Raw genomic sequence first — 21,482 nt, 5'->3', positions numbered from 1 at the left:
CATTTCCTTGATCACAATCCCAAATCTCATAGTGGTTCCCTCTTGGCTAGAAGTGACAATTTTGACAAATTAGTTATAAATTTTTAAGAGTGCTCTTTTCATTTTCCCCCTATTTTTTTTAGGACCATTAGGTCCATCACTACATGCACAAATATATTCAGTACATATATATCGTCATTTCTCTCCATCTTCAACTTCTTTTCCACATTCCACACAGGTTTCAACTTGCGTAAAGTAATAATAACTTTATACTAAAAACATGAGTTGATCAGATTACATATTTAAAGAACATGTATAGTAAATCAGAAATACAAATTCATCGAATGAATAACCAATTTCTTTGCCACCAACCTAATGCCTGCATTCTGCTGATAGTCATATGGATCCAAGGAAAAGAATGCATCCATAAAACTCCCCTGTTTGAACAAGGTACTAAGTTCTGATTTATCAAATTTAGTGAAGATTAGCCTCTGCTCAGTGCCAGAAGGCTCTTTTTTATATATCTCTGTGGCGTAGATCCTAATATCCCCTGATGCCGGTATACTGCAGAAACGAAACAAATTAAACATAGAAAACATTACGTATCTAATCAGATGAATGTTCAAGGAGTGAAAATATGACAGGATTCTAAATGTACATAATAATAATGTGTTTTCTCATGTGAGAGAGAGAGAGAGAGAGAGAGAGAGAGAGAGAAAAGGCGAGACTAAGACTAAAACTTACTGCAATCTCACTGCAGGGTAGTCGTATTGCCGGATCACAACAGGCCTCCATTCGGAATTGCTTCCAGAATCCACAGACAACTTACTTGCAATGTCATCACATGCATCAAGAACTTTACATAAATTTGGTGATGCGTCTGCGATAATATCCAACTTTGGCCGTCCAGAATAATCAAACAAATCTGATTTCATATTGATTCCAAACCGTAATTTCATATGCCTACAGCAAAGCTGCAGATCGTGTAGTAACTTAATCCTCTGACTTCCACGATACCACGGGACAAGGGAAGCATAGATAGAAGGAATAAGAACTTCATCAGGCTCTAAAAATCCCACAGCGGCGTCCGGCTGATTCAACTCTTCCTGCATTTCATTGCTGAGTGGGCCCATGTGCAAGGGATCTAGTCCTGCGTTTTGAGTACTAAGAGATGTTATGGGATCATTCTCTGTCAACATGTCCGGGAGGCTTGATTCCTGTGAGTACATCAGATCAGACTATAGTCAATTTTTTTTGCTATTGATATATTTTCTTGAGTTTACCCTCAAAAGGTCTAACTTCTGAGGGATGTGAACCAAGTACTTCTTTAGACATACTAGAAGTTCTACACGACCCATTTCACCCATTAAGAATAATATTCAAAAATGAATTGGCTCTTCATGCCTTCCGAAAATAGATTATTACCAGGAATAAGACAGTTGCACAGTATTTCAAAACTTCAAGATTCAGTCGAACATCAGCCAAACTCCTGAGAAATCATCACATAAGATTAGTTCAAGAAAACCAAATCAAATTGAAGGCAAGAGCAACTCAATTCCAAGTATGTTTGCACAAATACCTGTGTTCCTGCGGTCCAAGCCCAAAATGGTTTGCAAGAGTGTCCAGCTGCAACAAAATCATAAGTCTCATGTATGTATCAACATCTACAAACAAAATAGATCAACATCTAGACGCTGCGCAACTTTTCTGCCTCAAAATTACATATTTCATCTTGTCCTCTAAAGATTGATTTGAATCAAAATCTAACGGATAACATTTACACACATATATGTTATAATATGAGAGATGGAGAGAAAATGGAATACCTTCATGTTACCAGCTCTCCTTCCAAAGCGCTGTGTCAACAATGTCAAGGAATCAATAGTACCCTTGGGTTTGGGTGCAGGCCGACCAATGTGTGCGAACGCCTCCTGGATCCGAGCACAATCAAACCCCAGTATATTGTGACCTGCCCATATACGTCCTACAGACAACAACCATAAAGAAAAATCCCTCAACAAATTAACAAAAAAGAAAAAGAAAAGAAGTTTTCATGCCATCATATTGAAAAATGAATCCCAAAAAATTTTCCACCATCTACAACTACAGAAATGAAAATCCAAAGCAACCCTTAAAGAAAATAGATTGAGCTTAGTTTAGTCTAGGAACAAATCCAACAAATATAGTAAGATAATATATAAAATGACCTTGCTTGCAATTCAAACCAAACAAATCATGATTATGACGATGGGTCTAGCCGAGTAAAATTTGGAATTGACTTGCAGACAAATGGTCTCAGCTTCGAATCTCTATGTTGTATGTGAGAAACGTTAGTTTAGACTAGTGTTTGTACCAAAAATACAAAACAAAACAAAGCATGATTATCACTTCAATAAAAAGAATCCAAAGTTTCAGTGTCCTCAATTTCTCAGCAACCAAACACAAACAGTTAGAGACTTGGCAAGAAAAGGAAAAGGAAAGGAGCAAACCGTGGAGAATGTCGTAGACCTCATCTGCAATCTCTTGAAAGGTAGGGGAGGAAGAGACGGTGTCTATGTTAATGCCATTGCTGCGCATGGGCAAGGAGGCGATTGAGGAGAGGTCGGCGGGTCGGACCAGGGTGTAGTAGTGGTCGAGCTCCACCAGCGTACTCGGGCAAACCAGAATCGCCCCGAACTCCAATATGATGCATTCCTGGCCGGGTTGGGTCGGCTTTGTTGTCTCCAAGTCGAAGAACGCGTATTCGAACCGGTCTTCGCTCCTCACCATTTCTTTCTATCTTCCACGACACGACGATTGTGTAATGAAAAACAGAATGATTGTGTTGAAACTGTTTAAAGGGTTTTGATTTGATGCTCTCAAGACTTAACTTAATCATTGAAATTTAACCTGCAAAGTGTATATAAAAGGAGTTGAACAAGGCTTTGCTTGCTTCCTAAGTAATTCTAGAATTTTTTTCCGCGCCAGCTTTGGTTTGTGCTTCTCTCCCCAGCTTCTTTTCTCCTGCGGGACCCCGCTGTTTCAGATGTAAAAGTACATGCATCTCCAGCAAACTTTGCAAATTTACACCTCTCCCACTATTGTTGTTCCGGGGACCCGGGGGTGTAAAAGGATTTTACGTATCCACAGATAGGAATGTAATATATGGACATCATCATTGCGTTAAAGGTAGTAATGCCACCAACGGGTCCCTTTGGAAAAGCAACTTGATTTTCAAATTAATAGTCCCAAGTTTGAATCCGGTGACACATTAGCAATGTGTGCAGGAAATATCCCTCTCTGTAATTTAGACAATCACTTATATTTAAATAAAAAAAAGTTTGTTGTAATGACAGAGGAATCATTATGGCAGGGCATAAGGACCAAAGCTTCAAACAACCGTAGGAGCGCCAAAAGGACCTTGTTCTTCTTCCCATGTCTAGTTTGCTTTGTTGTTCTAATTCCCACCGTCCGACATCTAGTTTGTGATCAAGCACAACACAATTTATATACTTGTATGCATTTCTATATGAATCAGAATATTAATGAGAACCGTGTAGGGACTTTGCCTACTTGAAAAACATGAATTGATGCGAGCTCAACATAATGTAAGAGGGTCTTTGTCACTTCAGATGTCTCGGATTCAAGAGCACATCTAGCATCCTATATTTGTTTCAGTATTCATTATAACATCATGACATTTGGCTGCTCTTGCTGTGTTACTTGACCACTTGCCCCGTGGACCGGCTACCAGCTACTGGCCCCCATTCTCTCTGGTGCACGGGCATGTGCTCCCTCTCTCGTGGCGGCTTGCCTTGTCCTCCCCTCTGTCTGCCGCCATCTTCAATCAAGAGTTTGGGTTCTCAAACCCTTTTCTCTTTCTAAGTGGCAAGCAAACATAGGATGATCATGGAGATACTAATCATTGTTGCAGAAGAGAAGAGCTATAAGGAAGAAGAAGTTAAGCTAGTTAATCACCCCATAATGGAAACTTCCTCAACACTTCATTATCTTACAAATCCTTAACAATTTAATTGTGGGGATAAGGTTGTTGCTTCCAAAATTGGAAGTGAAATTGACCAACACTCGAAAGCTTACGAGTATGTATACCCCATTTCCTTTACCGAACGGACAAAAAAATCAAGCACAAGATTCATCAAAAGAATCAAGCATAATAGTTGGGGCACTTTCTATTTCTTCATCTGCTCGCTTTTTTTCGGGGGGGTAGACTACTTTAATGAGTTTATGATGTACAAATTGCACTTTGCTTTATTGTACTGGCTGTAACGGCATCGTCAAGACCGACATAGCCATTCAACGTTACAAAAAAAATGTAGAACAATAAAGAAAGGCCTTGTGACTGTTACATAACCTCAAATTCATATTTAAAGAATATGTATGGTAGCATAGATTTTGGAGTTACATGTCACAACTATCAGTATCCCCTGTTTTCCATTTTCGATCATGAACATGAAAAACTGTTCTCCTGAATATGTCAATCCACTTCAATCTAATTAACAAAGCAACAGCGCCCTTTGATTGAATAAATCAGTGATACAAATTCATCCATCAATTCGAATGAATAATCAATTTCTTTGCCACCAACCTAATGCCTGCACTCTGCTGATAGTCATATGGGTCCAAGGAGAAGAAAGCATCCATAAAACTCCCCTGTTTGAACAAGGTACTAAGTTCTGAAGCATCAAACTTAGTGAAGACTAGCCTCTCCTCAGTGCCAGAAGGCTCTTTTTTATATATCTCTGTGGCATAGATCGCAACATCCCCCCATACTGCTGTCTGTATACTGCAGAAACAAACATAGAAAGCATCACATATCTAATCAGGTCAGATGAATCTTCAAGGACGGAAATTTTGAAGTACTCTTCATCTACACTACTAAAAAGGTCATGACTTGCAAGGTTATAAAACTTTGGCTCAGTTTATTTCGTAGAAAAAACCAGATATTATAAAACAGAGTTTGATACACTGGGATGAAATGTAACTTTCTCAATAGCCAATGAACTGCAGAAAAAACCTGTGTTTTCTTATGAGAGAGAGAGAGAGAGAGAGAGAGAGAGAGAGAGAGGATAAAAGCGAGGACTAAGACTAGAACTTACTGCAATCTCACTGTAGGGTAGTTGTAGAAGCCCTCTTTCCGGATCACAACAGGTCTCCATTCGGAGTTGCTTCCAGAATCCAGAGACAACTTCTGTGCAATGCCATCACAAGCATCAAGAACTTCACATAAATTTGGTGATGCATCGGCAACAATATTCAATCTTGGTCGTCCAGCATGATCAAAAAATTTTGTATTGATTCCAAACCGTAATTTCATACGCCTACAGCAAAGCTGCAAAGTGACATCTTTGTGTAATAACTTTATCCTCTGACTCCCACGATACAACGGAGCAAGGAAAGCACAGATAGAAGGAATAAAAACTTCATCAGGCTGTAAAAATCCCACACTGCTATTGCAACTCTCAGATGCAGCAGCTGGGGAAGAACTATTGGGAGTCTCTCGTACAGGTACTTCTAGCATGGTGGTGTCTGGCTGATTCAACTCTTTCTGCACTTCAATGCTGAGTGGGGCCATGTCAAAGGGATCTGGTTGAGCTGTGATAGGTTCAACCAGAATAGAGACTTCTGCGTTTTGAGTCCTAAGAGATGCTATTGGATGATTCTCCCCTGTTCTTTGATTTGTAAAAGATAACACCTGAGCATCCTCATGCATAGTTAATGAGGAAGCATTCATGTTCATTTGTCCCCTCTTCTCAGCAGATGATTTTCCATCACTACGACTTCTTGTGGTAGCATTTGGAGAAACCCAACTGTTCTCCGTGAATATGTCTGGGAGGCTCGACTCCTGTGAGTACATCAGACTTGTAGTCAATTTTTTACTATTGATATATTTTCTTGAGTTTATCTTCAAAAGGTCCAACAAGTGAAATTCAATCTAACTATAAGAAGTGTGAACATATTAATGCCATATTAATAAAGAATGAATTCGGACTTCATGCCTTTCAAAATAACATTATTACCAAGAATAAGACGGTTGCACAGTATTTCAAAACTTCAAGATTCATACGAACATCATCCAAACTCCTGAAAAATCACTAGATAAAACATTAGTTCAAGAAAACCAAATTGAAATCAAGAGTGAGTAACTAAATTACAAGTATGTTTGCACAAATACCTATGTGTCTGCTGTCCAAGCCCAAAATAGGTTGCAAGAGTGGCCATCTGCACAAAATAATACATCCCAAGTATGTATCAACATTCACAAACAAAATAGGTCAACATCTAGAAGCTGCAACTTTTCTGCCTCAAAATTACATATTTCATTTTATCCTTTAAAGATTGATTTTGAAGAATTTAAAAAACTTATTTGAATCAAAATCTAACGGATAAGAGTTATCATATATACACACACATGTTATATATGAGAGATGGAGAGAAAATGTACCTTCATGTTACCAGCTCTTCTTCCAAAGCGCTGTGTCAACAATGCCAAGGAATCAATTGTACCCTTGGGTTCGGGTGCAGACCGACCAATGTGTGCGAACGCTTCCCGGATCCGAGCACAATCAAACCTCAGTATGTTGTGACCTGCCCATATACGTCCTACACACAACCACCATAAATAAAATATCCCAAAATAAAATATCAACAAAAAAGTTTTGATGTCATCATTGACATGAATCTCAAATTTTCCACTACCTACAACCACATAAATGAAAATCCGAAGCACCCCTTAATTTTTTTTAAATTTTTTTTAAATTTTTTATAATTGAGCTTAGTTTAGTTCAGCTAATCTTGCCTGAGTCGTTCTTAGTATTCTGATTCCTTCCTTTCATACCAAAAACAAATTCAACATATTAAAATTATAAAAAAAACAAAAAACTTGCTCGCAATTAAAACCAAACAAAGCATGAATATCACTTCATTTATGAAAAAGAATAAAAAAATTCACATTTTTTTTTATTTTTCCTCAATTTCTCAGCAACCAAACACTAACAGTTAGAGACTTAGCAAGAAAGGAAAAAGGAAATGAGCAAACCATGGAGAATGTCGTAGACCGTGTCGGCGATCTCTTGAAACGTAGGGGATGAAACGACGGCGTCTCTGGTAATGCCGTTGCAGCGCACGGACAAGGAGGAGATTGAGGAAAGGTCGGCGGGTCGCACCAGGGTGGAGTAGCTCTCGAGCTCCACCAGCTTCCTAGGGCAAACCAGAATCGACCCGAACTCCAATATGGTGAACCCCTGGCCGGTTCGGGTCGGCACCGTCGTCTCCACGTCGAAAAACGCTATTTCAAACCGGTCTTCGCTCCGACTCACCATTTTCTATCTTAGCCAAAACGACAGTTACAGAACGATCGTGGGTTTTGATGTGATGCCCTAAACACTTTATTCTTGAAATTTAACCCGCCAAGTGTATATAAAGAAGTTGTTGAACACGGCTTTGCTTTCCGACCAAAAAAAAAAAGAACACGGCTTTGCTTCCTTGTGGGGTTTTGTTTGGTTTGCTGTAGATTTAGTTTTTGGGCCTAAACAGGCCCACGAAAAAGGCTTTTGCTTTGGTCCTGCTTGTCTCAATAGGTGGGTGACCCGAGCAAAGAAGCAATATGGGAATGCATATATGGTATCTCATTCCTTGCCTTGCCTTGCCTTGGTGTATGACCAAAGCTTCAAATAACCCTAGGAGCAAGCCATGCATGAGGCACTTTGCCTTCCTTCTCGGAAAGCATGAATTGGTGCAAGCTCATTATAATTTAAGTGTCTTTTACTTCAGCTGTCTCAGAATCAAGAACACATCTTAGCATCCTATACTTGTTTCAGTATTTCTTTAGTTCATATGGATAAGAAGAGGGCAGATGTAAAATATTCATTTGAATGAACTATGATGTTGTGTTGCATGCAATGGAAGCCCTCTGATTACAAAGAATGGTACATCTATTTAATTTATAAAGACTGTTTTTAACTTTACAGGCTAAAAAGTTTGAGAGAAAGCTTGAGGACATGCTTCTGTTTGACTTACCCATCAAGAGCTAAGAATGATTCTACTGTTCTACTGTCAACATAGGACTCTCAAAGAACTTGTGACTCTAAAAATTAAACAAAAAGGGTCATCACAGAAAATGATATCCCACTAGAAATGATGAAAATGTATCCAAGTCTCATGCACCGTATGTCAGACAAGATGTTGCCAGTAGCATGGCAGATTGCATTGCATGAAAATTGACCCGAAGCTTTCCAAATTCAAAAAGGAGAGAGAACTGTCTGAGATGTCTACATATTTTTCTTGCTATTCTGCAACATGGGAAAGCATATCTGATATGTCTGGTTTGGAGCCCTCCTGCAGTGCTGGCCTGGTGATTTTACCAAGCATCTCATAGATTACAGATGCATGCTTATGGGTCCTATCACCTGCCACAAAATCATGAACAACTCCATTGATTTGAACCCAACTTCGGCCTGGGGGCTTTCTCACGCCCATCTTAACCATTTTCTGCCTCACAGAAGCAACATCTAGCCATCTTTTAGTAGAGGCATACACGTTTGATAAGAGCACAAGATAACCTGCAGCTTGGTCAGGGTCAAGTGCAACTGTCAATGTTTTAGCCACATGTGATGCGAGCTCAGCATTCTTGTGAAGCCTACAACCGCCAAGGAGAGCACCCCACACAGCTTCGTTCGGATTCATGGGCATAGTCTCCACAAGCATATGTGCTTCTTCTAGAAAACCGGCTCGGCTCAAGAGATCAACCATGCACCCATAGTGCTCAATCCTTGGGGTAAGTCCGCAAGTTTGCATCATGAACTTGAAAATTCGGCGGCCCTCGTCAACTAATCCAGCATGGCTACAAGCACACAAGACACCAATGAAAGTTATCTCATCAGGTCTTACATCATCAACTCCCGAGCTCAGCATCAATTGAAAGATATGAAGAGCTTCCTCCCCGTGACCCTGCTTTGCAAACCCAACGATGATGCTGGTCCACGAGACAGTGCTTCTTCTTGGCATCTGATTGAACAATTTATAGGCTTCTTCAATTAAACCGCAACTGGCATACATGTGTATGAGTGCATTGTACAAAGTCACCAACCGTGGCTCGGACTTCATCCACAATCTCTCTTCAATGTACCAGTGAATCCACCTTCCCAATTTCAAGTCCCCTATTTCAGCACAGGCCGATAACGCTGCCACTAGCGCCACCTGGTCCAGTTCCACATTGGACCTCCTCATCTGACCAAACAAAGACAAAGCTTGCTTGCACCTCCCGTTTTGAGCACACCCCGCAATCATGGTTGTCCACGAGACAATATTCCTCTCTGGCATCTCGTCAAAAACTTGCCGCGCCCCATCAACATTCCGACACCTTATATACCCCGCAAGCAGTGAATTCCAACTCACAACACTCCTCTCACCCATATCATCAAACAGCCGGCGTGCATACTCAACACCACACCCTGGCCCTCCACTAATTGCATACAAATTAACCAAACTCGTCTGGACAAACACATTAGAACCAAACCCATTTGCCAAAACTCTCGCATGCACCTGCTCCCCTTCTCTCACCAACCCTGACCTCGCACAAGCACTAAGAACATACAAATAAGTAAACCCATCAGGTTCAGCCCCCACACCCACCAGCCGATTATATAGTTGAACAGATTTTCGGGGAGTTTCACTTCTGGAATGGCCTCTAATTATCTGGTTCCACAAAGTAGTACTTGGGTTTTCGACATTTTCAAAAATTTTGAGGGCATGATGGAGACACCCAGAAGATACATAGAATGATAATAATCTAACAAGAATGTAGCTTTTTTGGTTGAACCCGTGAACAAGTATTTGGGTATGAATTTGGGTAAGTTTTCTTATGGAGTTGCAGCTCTGTAATAGAGAGAAGAGGTACTGCTGTAGAGCTCTAGAGGTTGCAGGGTTGGTGGCGGGAATGGCTTCCATAACCGACATTTAAAGAAGCTGTTGGCAAAGCAAAACAAACTTAGCGTAATAATAAGGAGCTCAACGACGTCGTTTTAATTGCGCGAAATAATCATTTGGGCAAACGTTCAAGCTCTTCTGTTCCAAACACACACACCCATCTTCACCTACTACACTTCCAGTTCCACTTCCACCAGATGTTGAAGCTTTTAAGAGCACTTTCTTTCTCATCATCTCCCTCTTCTTCTTCTTCTTCTTCTTCTTCTTCTTCTTTTTCTTCTTCCTCTTCCTCTTCTTCGTTATCCAATTTCACGAGCAGCATACTCAAATGTCAAACCCCTACCCAAGCACTAGAGCTCTTCAATATTGCGTCAAAGCAAATGGGCCCAAGAAAGAATCTTCAGCTTTATGCAGCGATTACCCATGTTTTAGTCAATGCCCAACGGTATGTTCAATCCAGGTGCTTGATAAAAGACCTCATCCACGACCTTCAAAAGTTCTGCAACCCCAGCCTTGCTTGTCACTTGGTTTTCGATGCACTTAACTGCTTAGAAAGCTCGAGGTTTTCTCCAGATGTGTTTGGAGTGTTAATTATTGGGTTATCCGAGATGGGCCTTGTTGAAGAAGCCTTGTGGGTGTACCGCAACATTGGGGTGTTGCCTGCAATGCAGGCTTGTCATGCGCTCTTAGATGGGTTGGGGAAGACGGGTCAGCTCAAATTGATGTGGGAACTTTATAATGAAATGAGTTCTCGTGGATTGTCACCCAGTCTTGTTACATATGGCGTGTTAATTGGTGTATGTTGTAGAGAAGGCGATAACTTGAAGGCCCGTAAATTGTTTGATGAAATGGGTGAGAGAGGGATTAAACCAACGGTTGTGATCTATACATCTATTATTCGGGGTCTGTGCAATGAGGGTAGAATGGTGGAAGCGGAAAGTATATTTAAGATGATGGGGGAAGCTGGTGTGCTCCCAAATCTGTGGACTTACAGTACTCTGATGAATGGGTATTGCAAAATGGCTAATATTAAGCAAGCCCTTATCTTGTATGGGAAGATGCTAGGTGATGGCTTGCAGCCAAATGTTGTGATATGTAGTATTTTAATTGATGCACTTTGCAAATTAGGCCAACTGAGAGCTGCAAGGAGCGTTTTTGTATATATGGTTAAGTTCGGCATTGTTCCTAATATATCTGTGTATAATGCTTTGATTGATGGGCACTGTAAGGTTCAACAATTATCTCAAGCTATGGATTTGAAATCAGAGATGGAAAAGTTTGGAATTTTGCCGGATGTCGTGACTTACAACATCCTAATTAAAGGTCTGTGTACTGTTGGTGGAGTGGGAGAAGCACATCACTTACTTCAAAAGATGGAGAAAGAGGGATTAATTGCGAATTCTGCGATTTATAATTCACTAATTGATGGGTATTGTAAAGAACACAATATAGGGAAGGCTTTGGAGGTGTGCTCTCAAATGATTCAAATTGGTATGGAACCCGATGTCATCACCTTCAATCCTTTGATTGATGCATATTGCAAGATGGGGAACATAGAAGCTGCTATGGACTTGTACTCACTGGTGAGTAAAAGCCTTGTGCCTGATATAGTAACTTACACAACTTTGATCGATGGGCATTTTAAAGTTGGTAATGTGAAAGAGGCTCATCGGCTGCATCAGGAGATGCTGGAGGCAGGCCTCACCCCAAATGCTTTTACTGTTAGTTGCTTGATTGATGGCCTGTGTAAAAATGGAAGGACTTCTGGTGCAATCAAACTTTTTCTGGAGAAAACTAAAGCTGGCCCCTCTATATATTCCCCAAATCACATAACTTATACAGCTTTAATTCATGGTTTGTGTGAAGAAGGCCAAATTTTCAAGGCAACCAAGTTCTTTTCGGATATGAGATGCTATGGTTTGAGACCAGATGCAGTAACTTGCGTTGTCATCTTAAATGGGCACTTCAAAGCCAAGCATATGATTGGCGTGATGATGCTGCATGCAGATATGATAAAGATGGGTATGATGCCCAGTGCAGGCATATGTGCAATCTTAGCTAGGGGTTATCGAGAAAGTGGTGACCTAAAATCAGCTCAGGCATTGTGAGGATGATCAAATGGAATTAGGTTGGTTCTTGGTCGTAAGAGGCTACAGTTTGGAATAGAATTAAGGTCTCTATATCGGGTTGGAGATTAACAATATCCTTGACAGAAAGGACCTCTAGGGTTATTGAGAATATATGAAATAGTTCATGCTGTGTTTTTGGCTTAAGTAACAGACAAGTTGGATTAACATTACATCTTCTCTACTGAGAGGTAAAAGACTAACCTATTTGTTGAATAGTGCAATGCTTACTATTGTGAACTTTAAAGCCTGCAAATACACTCGGATGCTCATGGTCATTGTCAAAACATTCCTGATTCGAGTTAGGCCAGTCTTGTTCGACAGTTTCTATTGCTTACATAAACTAGCTCTGTTGGTTTGGTTCATATTTGTATTTCAATTTGTTAAAGTTGTCACAGAGCAGAAGTTAGTGTAGCAGCAAACTTGGATAATGTGAAGTTCATAAAATCATGTTATTTTTTTTATTTGGTCGAATGAGGTGATATTATTAAGGTTCGAAATCCTCAAGATATTAGAAGAAGGGAATGTTGCTTCTCGCATGTAATTCTCACAGCAACTTTCTCAGTGCGTGATTAGTCCAGGGCAAGCCTATTTGAATTTCCACACCATAAAGCCTTGTCTTAAATGTTTTGGTTACTTTGAAACGGATAATGAGATTCCTGAAAAGTTTTCCTTTTATCCAAACAAGGGTGGCAAAGCCTTCTTCCCCATTTCATATGACTGAATGTTTTGCTGAGCATGTGACTGAAATTTTTTTGCTGGATGAAATCATGGATGTGCTTGATATTTTGTCATTTGGTAAAGGATGTGATGGCTACAATATACTCATGTATGATACTGTGAGTTAAATTTTATGGTATAGCATGTGCAGCAAGAAATCTTGGGAAAGGATAAAGCCTCCCGTGCATCCAATGTACTTCATTGTTTTTTTTCTCTACTAATTTCTAGCAGTGTCCACTTGCAGCTTGTATATATATAGATATAAATCAACACACTGCTCTGCTTCTATAAATTTGGGTTTTGGGGTTTTTTTTTGCAGTAAATGATTAGAAGTTTTGGATATAATTCTAGTTTATTACAGGTTACGCATTAATTTCAATTTGATCATTTTGAGAAAATCAATCTCAGTTTTCAAATTCTGGAACGTATATAGTCCAAGACAATTATTGTGCAAGTCATAGCATAACATGTGGTGGTTATGTTCTGAAATGATTTTGGTGCTCTGAGTTTAGTTGTCGTAATCCATGAGACAATGGGGTTTAATCCTTAAAATGGAGAAGGAGCATGAGCTTAATTTAGAACTCTGAAAAGGTGAGATGTTGTAAAATTTATGATCAGATCCTCAAGATATCTGGCTGGAGGCCGTGCAAGCCGACCCAAAGTTTGGTAGGCCAAACTTTTTGTTGGGTAACTGATGTATTTGTAGCATGGGAGTTTGATTGCTGCATGGATATGTGCATCTCTAGGCCTTGTGCTTGTGTTCTGCTGATCTGAATTGCAATTGAGAAAGGTAAGCAAATAGACATTGGCAACAGCAGCAGCCATTATGGTAGCAAGCAGCAGAGCTAAGAGCAAGAACATGTCCATTGATTGTAGCAGAGTAAGAATTTTGTCGTGTGACCGCGACGCAGAGAGTTGTGAGGAGGTTTCCACACTACTGGCAAAATGCAGTTATCAGGGTACGTAATGTGACATAACGTACGTGTATGTATATAGCAATCCTTTCTTCTTGCACTTTGATCATGGGCTGAAACGAAGTTCCCAATTAATTGTTTTCTTGAATTCCAAGCATTTCGGAGTTTGGATGTATAATATGCAACAGCACTTTTTTCTAGCATGTGCACCTTGAGTTCCAATACTATTATCAACAGTATAGCCGCTTTAAAATACGCCCCGCTATACTTTTAAATATATACGAATATTTTGACGGTATAGCCGCTCGGCTTTCCTCTTTAATTGCATTCGAATATTTTAACGGTATATTTGTTAGAATTTAAATAGTAGCGCCGCGCGGCTATACTATTTATGTATTCTAATATTTTAACAGTATAGCATATATTCTAATATTTTAACAGTATAGCCGCCCGGCTATACTACACAAAATGGGTTTCTTTTTTAATTACTTTAATTATTATTTATTTAGTGAATAATTAGTATTTATATCTTTTATTAATTCATAAATTACTTAATAAATAGTAATTACTTATTTTAAATTATTTGGTGGACTTTGTATTTTATTTTATTTAGACAAAATTAGTATGTTTAGTTTAGTTGAGTAAGATCTTAACTTTTTTTAAATTATAATTATAATTATTTATGTTTTAATTAATTATATTTACTTATCTTAAATAATTTTGTGGACTTTAAAATTACTTTTAATTTCTGAATATATTTTAAAAATAATTTTAATTTTTTAAAAATTATTTAGTATTCCAAAAATGGATTTGAGCCTCCAAACCTTAATTCCAAGTCTCAAGTCCTAACCACAAGACTACTATGGGGCACTTATGACTCGATTAAGCTTGGATACTCACGTAATTCAACCTTGGGTTTTACAATTAGAGTTCTGAAATTTCACCGAGAAACAGTTTACGTCGTACTAACCACGATACCTAGTTTTTGATTATTGAATATGAATTATTATGTATATATAATCCAAACCCAATCAAAAGGTGAGGCCCAAGTTCCACTCTACTAGTCCCAGCTTCCACATAGCACGTGTGGAAAGACTCCCACTTAGAAGGAGTAGAGACTTTCTCTTATTTTTCAACGCGGGACTCAAGTTCATGTATTTCATTTAAACTCCAACAAGTAGTTGATATTACTAAATCACGTTGTGACTTGGATTTAGGATTTGGAGTCTAAAATCCATTTTCAAAATATTAAGGACTCAATTAGGCTCGGACATGTAAATAATGAAAGTCAAGCAGATCCTAACAAAGTAGAGGATCCAAACCTATAAAAAAAAATTGCACAACATTAAAAGTTTATAATTATTTAAGTATATAAAAAAAACAGTATAGTAACAACATATTAAAGTAATGATTGACGTAATCCAATATTAAGAGTCGTTTAGATTTAAAATGAAAGTAGTTATTAACAATTGTTTATTGGTAACTTCTTATTTATTCTAGAAATGTATTAAACTAATTACTAAACGTCAGTTTAACTTGTGTAGCACATCATACTTTGCTTTCCTTGTGGTTTTGAAGTGCTGTCGACGCAGGACGAAAGCTGTTTTCTTTACAATTTCGTAAAATTTGGTGCTACTGATTATCTGGTCAAGCCATTATGCATTGATGAGATATTAAACTTGTGGATCCACTCTTGGAGGCAGAGGAAGCCTCCTAAGGTAGGTATCCCTCTTTTTTTTTTTTTTTAACAACATGAGAATGGCTGGTTACTGAGTGATCCACATTGTGCTCAAATCTTTCCCTTGTCACCAACTAGACAAACAGTTAAATCGAAAAACACTCATATATGTTTGTGTCTTTGTTTGGTTTTTATTTTCTCTTACAGGAGATCGCGCCTCCACGGAAGAGCATTAGTCTTGTGGTTTCAGCCGAAGCAACTATGAACATCGTCTTGGTCTTAGATGACACTATCACAGATGAAGAGTTCCCATAGGATCCATAGCCGACTTTGTGTGTATAAAAAAAATAAATGGCATGATTATAATTACTGAGCTTCTATGCTGCAGGAAAATAAGCATATGCTCCATGAAGGAAATGCTTAGGCTCAGAAGGGTTTATTTTATAGTTTATGCTTGCTTTTATGATTCAAGAAAAATCTAGGGTTAAACATTTCCCTGGCCTCAGACAGAAGAAACAAGCACCTAGGAGGGATCCACCATGACTATTAGCAAGGTTGGTTATAAATATAGATTTTATGTAGCAGATGAACGCCAGTGGTATTAAGAGCAAGGGGAACAAATTTGAAATGGTCCAAAATCCACCCAAAGTGTTGTGATGCTAAAAAGTCCTCTGTTTCTGGTTTTTCCTATTTAAAAGTATTAATAACAATTAACCAAAATGATATGTTACTGTAGCTAACAATTAACCTAATGATTTCTGTAATTAAATTTGATTAGAGATTGAAAAAGCACAAACCAATATTGAATATAAATAATGTCGTTTCTATCCTTGATAGCTCAATTTTGGTTGCTCTTGTAGCGAAGATCATGAGATTCCTGAAAAGGTTTCCTTTGGCAAAACCTTGTGCCCCATTTCATCTTCCTAAAACCCAACTTCACACACACCTCAAACCACCTAAAGCAAACCAGACCCTTAAGAGATACCTCAAATCCAATTGCACCATCAAAGCTTTCTTACTGTTTAGAGACATATTGAGAAAAAGCCCTTCCACAATTGATAGCTATACTCTCCTGTTTGTCCTCAAAGCTTGCTCCCAAAAGTCTCTCCCACTTGAGGGGAAACAACTGCATGCCCTTTTGCTTAAGTATGGCTTTCAATCCATAGTTTTCCTCCAAACATCTCTTATGAATATGTACTCTGCTGCGAGTAATGTTGTAGATGCACACCTAGTGTTTGATGAAATACCCTGCAAAAACGTAGTTTGCTGGACCACCTTGGTTTCTGCTTATGTCGACGATCAACAGCCTAACAAAGCTCTTCAGCTGTTCAGGCAGATGCAGATGCACAGTGTGGAACCTGATCAAGTTATGTTGACAGTTGCTCTCTCCGCATGCGCTGATCTCGGAGCATTGGAAATGGGAGAATGGATTAATGCTTATGTCCGTCGTAAATATGAGTTCGATACAGATTTAAGCTTGAGCAATGCTCTTGTTAACATGCATGCAAAATGTGGGGATATTGGAACTGCAAGGAGATTGTTCGATAGCCTGCAAGAAAAGGATGTTATGACTTGGACATCAATGATTGTGGGGCATGCGTTACATGGACAAGCAGAAGAAGCGCTTAAACTCTTCGGACAAATGAAAGAAGCGAGTAATAACACCAGGAAGAACAAGAAGGACGGTAGCTATGGAAGCTCTTCAATTGTCCCAAATGACGTTACTTTCATAGGAGTTTTGATGGCCTGCAGCCACGCAGGGCTGGTAGAGGAAGGGAAGTGGCATTTCAAAAGCATGTGTCAAGAGTACCATTTGAAGCCCAGGGAAGCTCACTTCGGCTGCATGGTGGATCTTCTTTGCCGAGCTGGGCTTCTGCAAGAAGCTTACGACTTTATTTCGAAGACAGAAGTGCCTTCAAATGCAGTGGTTTGGAGGACATTGCTGGGTGCATGCAGCCTCCATGGAGATGCTGAACTTGGGTCACAAGTGAGGCAGAAGCTGCTTGATTTTGGGCCAAGTTATGTTGGCGATGATGTTGCTTTGTCCAACATCTATGCTGCCAAAGGCATGTGGGAGAAGAAGGTGATTGTTAGAGACCAAATAAAGCAAAGAAGATCTCCTGGTTGCAGTTCAATTGAGGTGGGAAGGAGCATTGCTGAAGCAAAGAAGATCTCAAGCAGTTGATTCTAAGTATATGGCCACTCTCCTGAGCTTTCAAGCCTAAACGAGTCTTGAGGGAGAACAAAGGTTGTAGTGCAACTGTGTTGCTACTTGTAACTTAAATATCACTACTTGTTTTATATTTTTCAAGATGGATTTTTATTTTCTGAGGAATGCATGAATGATCTTAGGAAAATTATAGAAAGAATTTAATCTTAAGTTTAAATTGGTAATATAAACATAATGAATTAAAGTCAACTACATTTGATACCAACAAACAATGACAGGTCAACTACATTTGGTGCCAACACACAATGTCACAATGTCACGATACACATGCAAATAGATTCCAACATCTGTATTTAAAGATTATTAAACATTCCAAACCTATACATTGAAAGATACATGCTACATCTAGAAATATTTTAATCAACTAATCAAATAACTTAAATGTAATACGTCAATTTTGAAATTATGACACATCTATATTTAATTAACAATTGTTCTAATAATTTAATCTAATAACTTTAATATAAGCCGTAAAATTTTGAAATTATGACACATATATATATATATATTTAATTAACAAATATTCTAATAATTTAATCTATTAACTTAAATATACGCCGTGAATTTTGGAATTTTTGACACACACATATATATATATATATTTAAGTAACTTCAACTTGACATTATTTAGTCTAAATCAAAACAAACACTAGAGAAAAAACAAAAACCTGACCCCACCGTGACAGCCGCCCATGACCCAACCCAAATCACCCCACCCCACCCTTCCCTTTTATGAAGTACTTAGATGTAATGTAGATGCAACCATGACGGTATCCTAAATCTATAAAGGATTATTATATCAAAAATTCGCATGGTTAATTTGAAAAGTTGAAATACATGGTAATAAGTGATTGATTCGGAATTAAACCACAGTGATATTCTGGTATAAATAAGTTTTTATCTACCCCAAGGTGGCAACCCCTTCCTTCCATGCCGCCCGCCAACGCCTCCGCCTCTTTCTCCGCCTATTTCTCCCTCGTTTTTGAGTTCAAACAACCATGAAGCGTCCGGACAAATCAATTCATGGAATCTTTCGAGCTAGGCTAGCCTACGAGCACCCACACCCATGTTCCTGACACAAGACACTCCAGAATAGTGAAAATCGGTGGGGTGGGGTCAGCTGCGAGGTTCGGGTTGGGTGGGTTTGGGGGTGGCTACTTTTTAATTTAATTTCTAGACCTTTTTTTCGGGAGCAATTATTTAGACTTTTTTTTTTTTTGAAGTAGCAATTATTTAGACTTAAGAATCACTTAACAGCTTGCCACCTGTACTATACTCGCACTCCACTCTCATCCATTATTATTATTTTTTCCTTTTATATTATTTTGGACTTTTAATTTAATATATTTTTTGGACTTATCCAAGTCTCAAGAATTGATTGCTTTTCTCTGATATTTATCTGCATTTTGCTTTGTCAATGTCATTCCTCTGTTTTGGATTTGTTATCATCTCTGGTACCACCCAAAATTAGCAAACAAGCTGCAAAGTTTGAGCCTTTATATCATTTACAAAATCTTGATCGGTAACAGTTCCCTTATTTATGTCATTAGCTTATCCTATCCGCTCAATTAATTTTCTGCAAGTTTCATGAACTAGGGCTAGGGTTCCATTTTCTACGTGTGACCCATTAATCTTTCTCAATCTCTACCTGTAGTCTGAGATTTGTGCAGCAGAAAACCCCACTTTGAGTTTCAGTAATCCCACGACGTTTTGCCTCTACTTGACCGTTATGGAGCCCGCTGAGCTACAAAGGGTTGGAGTCGTTCAACGTGTTCCTCTGCTTATCATTAACTTCGTTGCTGGAGCTCTGGTTTTGCTCTGTGCTCTTGGTATTTACAAATTCTTGTTGCTTTATTTTATTTTTTTGCTTTCCGCTTTCAATCTTGAATTTTTAGCGGTTGTGATATCATATCAGCTTGTGGGTTTTGGTTATTTTTCATATATGTCAAAGTGCGTGCCTGTGTTTGTTGTGTTTGTATGGAACTTCATGTTTTGAACTTTATGTTCATGGTGTTTTCATTTCTATTTTTCAATAAATGTTTGAAGAATTGTAAATCTAATATGTAACTAAGAAATTGATGTTATTTTTCCCATGTCCGATTATGAAGAAGCTGATGTAACTATATAATAGTAGTGATATATATTCTTTTTAATGGGGATTGATTTGCGTCTTTACATTATCGTCCTCTTGCAGCTGGATTTTTCACTGGAGGTATTGCTGGTGCTTTAGCTGGAAAAGCTTCTGATAAAGGTGTTGTTCGTGGAGCTGGACTGGGTGCTGTTGCTGGGGCTGTACTCTCTGTAGAGATTTTGGAGGCGTCACGTGATTTACTGCGACTAGGTCGGCCTGGTTCACGAAGATCTTCATTGATGGTTAGTTGTTACGCTCTGGTATATAAGTTTCTCTTTCTTTCTTTCTTTCACACCAAAGGTGATCCTTAGAAATGTCTAAACCATGATTGAAAAATTTTGGTTTTCAGCTGAAGTTTATAATCAGGGACCCATAGTTAAGCTTATAAAGGCATAGCATCACATCATCGTAATACTATAGACTGATTGTCTGTTTTTTGGGTTCAGGCAGAAATTACAGAGGAGCTTATTTGTTGGAGATTTGAGGAGGAAAACTTAGCACCACCAGAAGGGCACACTGCTAACCAGTGGCAGGTTTTCACTCTTTAACACAAACTTTTTTCTTTTGAAGCAATATCATTTGAAAGTTGAAAATTTTGTGGCTGCGCATAGGCATGTCCAGTTTAGTTGGATGCTAGCAAGCGGATTGTGTTTCCCTTTCTATCTCAGCTATCAATTTTGACTTCCTCATTACACCTTGTTCCCTTTTGTTTGCTCCCAAATTTTTTAATCCTAGATTTTCATATGACCCAGCAGCTTTTGAATCCAGCCTTTGACCTCATTACACCTTGTCGCTTTTCTTACCACTTTATTGATCTGAAAGTTAATGATGGGACAAGTTGTTCAAAAAAAACTCTGATGGTGTGTCCCTCAATTGCTTTTTATCTAATTTATTAAGCTGGAATGAGCAGGTTACCTTCGCTAATCTTCGCCGTGATGAGATTTATGATGCCTTTGGAGGATCTGAAACTAAAGGGCTGTCAAGGGATGTGCTGAAGAAACTACCATCTCATGTGATTGTGGGGGATACCAGGGCAGCTCAAGGTTTCTGTTGTACGATATGTTTGCAGGTCAGAACTCTTTCTAGGAATGCTTGAACTTTTTGTTTCTGTAGTTGTAAGTGATGATGTGGCAACGATAATAATAGTTGTTGTACTGCTATTATGGAAATTGCTTAATCAATACTTAAATCTTAATTTTGTATAAATATCTCTATAATTATCTTTAATATTTCAAGAACAGTGCAATTTCCCTACATGTATTAATTCACTTCGATTTAACTGAAAAGGACTCTACCTAAATCTCAACGATAACAATATGATTTCTGCAGGATGTTGAAGTAGGAGAAATTGCAAGGACCCTGCCCTTGTGTCAGCATAAATTTCACCTGGCATGTGTGGATAAGTGGCTCATCAGACATGCTTCGTGCCCATTATGCAGACAAAATGTGTGAATGAAATACGTGTATTTTGTGTACAGTGGTGTTTCAAAGAGAAGTTACTAGCCCATTAGTGGGAATGTATATAATGGTTATTGTCTTGTCCTGTACTTAAGCCTTTGCAGTTTGGGGGTTGGTTTGTTTTTTTTTTCTGTACAGTGTAAATAACATAGTTCCTCATGAGGCATTATGTTACTCCTTTTAAAGATGGAGTGGACATTGAAAGTTGCTGTTTTAGATGCAAGTTATCAATACAAAATTTTCAGAAATGTTGGGAAAGAAACTTTATGCCTAGCAATGAAAATGCATTTGTGTATTTCAGACATTTTCAGAAATTTATGCT

The 21,482-nt window shown here is 38.6% G+C and overlaps 6 protein-coding genes across 7 annotated transcripts; 3 read left to right on the top strand and 3 right to left on the bottom strand.

Moving 5' to 3' along the window:
• Nucleotides 1–225: 225 nt before the first annotated feature.
• On the bottom strand, nucleotides 226–2,836 carry LOC117627938 (protein NEN1-like). Its single transcript, XM_034360258.1, has 6 exons — nucleotides 2,469–2,836; nucleotides 1,806–1,963; nucleotides 1,559–1,605; nucleotides 1,405–1,468; nucleotides 724–1,196; nucleotides 226–543 (listed from the first exon to the last, which is right to left on the bottom strand). Exons 1-6 carry the CDS (start codon nucleotides 2,746–2,748, stop codon nucleotides 303–305), a joined length of 1,263 nt encoding a protein of 420 aa, XP_034216149.1. The 5' UTR covers nucleotides 2,749–2,836; the 3' UTR covers nucleotides 226–302.
• Nucleotides 2,837–4,207: 1,371 nt separating this feature from the next.
• LOC117628429 (protein NEN1-like) lies at nucleotides 4,208–7,384 on the bottom strand. Its single transcript, XM_034360887.1, has 6 exons — nucleotides 7,016–7,384; nucleotides 6,422–6,579; nucleotides 6,152–6,198; nucleotides 5,997–6,060; nucleotides 5,076–5,821; nucleotides 4,208–4,762 (listed from the first exon to the last, which is right to left on the bottom strand). Exons 1-6 carry the CDS (start codon nucleotides 7,296–7,298, stop codon nucleotides 4,528–4,530), a joined length of 1,533 nt encoding a protein of 510 aa, XP_034216778.1. The 5' UTR covers nucleotides 7,299–7,384; the 3' UTR covers nucleotides 4,208–4,527.
• Nucleotides 7,385–7,877: 493 nt separating this feature from the next.
• LOC117628233 (pentatricopeptide repeat-containing protein At5g66520-like) lies at nucleotides 7,878–9,957 on the bottom strand. Its single transcript, XM_034360633.1, has one exon. It carries the CDS (start codon nucleotides 9,931–9,933, stop codon nucleotides 8,263–8,265), a length of 1,671 nt encoding a protein of 556 aa, XP_034216524.1. The 5' UTR covers nucleotides 9,934–9,957; the 3' UTR covers nucleotides 7,878–8,262.
• A 107-nt stretch (nucleotides 9,958–10,064) lies between these two features.
• LOC117628167 (pentatricopeptide repeat-containing protein At5g61400) lies at nucleotides 10,065–12,856 on the top strand. The gene has a single exon (XM_034360549.1). The coding sequence runs from the start codon at nucleotides 10,101–10,103 to the stop codon at nucleotides 12,009–12,011; it is 1,911 nt and encodes a 636-aa protein (XP_034216440.1). The 5' UTR covers nucleotides 10,065–10,100; the 3' UTR covers nucleotides 12,012–12,856.
• A 3,193-nt stretch (nucleotides 12,857–16,049) lies between these two features.
• LOC117628234 (putative pentatricopeptide repeat-containing protein At1g74400) lies at nucleotides 16,050–17,662 on the top strand. Its single transcript, XM_034360635.1, has one exon. The coding sequence runs from the start codon at nucleotides 16,210–16,212 to the stop codon at nucleotides 17,524–17,526; it is 1,317 nt and encodes a 438-aa protein (XP_034216526.1). The 5' UTR covers nucleotides 16,050–16,209; the 3' UTR covers nucleotides 17,527–17,662.
• A 1,302-nt stretch (nucleotides 17,663–18,964) lies between these two features.
• Nucleotides 18,965–21,422, top strand: LOC117629190 (NEP1-interacting protein-like 2). Of its 2 annotated transcripts, XM_034361697.1 has the most exons (6): nucleotides 18,968–19,093; nucleotides 19,226–19,400; nucleotides 19,766–19,944; nucleotides 20,149–20,235; nucleotides 20,613–20,771; nucleotides 21,032–21,422. In XM_034361697.1, exons 2-6 carry the CDS (start codon nucleotides 19,301–19,303, stop codon nucleotides 21,152–21,154), a joined length of 648 nt encoding a protein of 215 aa, XP_034217588.1. In that variant the 5' UTR covers nucleotides 18,968–19,093; nucleotides 19,226–19,300; the 3' UTR covers nucleotides 21,155–21,422. The 2 variants fall into 2 exon arrangements, with proteins under 2 accessions (XP_034217586.1, XP_034217588.1); XM_034361695.1 differs by having other exon boundaries at nucleotides 18,965–19,400.
• The last annotated feature ends 60 nt before the right edge of the window (nucleotides 21,423–21,482 follow it).

Source organism: Prunus dulcis, chromosome 5 (genome assembly GCF_902201215.1).
Source record: "Prunus dulcis chromosome 5, ALMONDv2, whole genome shotgun sequence".
Classification (NCBI taxonomy): domain Eukaryota; kingdom Viridiplantae; phylum Streptophyta; class Magnoliopsida; order Rosales; family Rosaceae; genus Prunus; species Prunus dulcis.
Note: the sequence above shows the minus strand (reverse complement) of the source record. Positions and strands in the feature narration are given on the sequence as shown.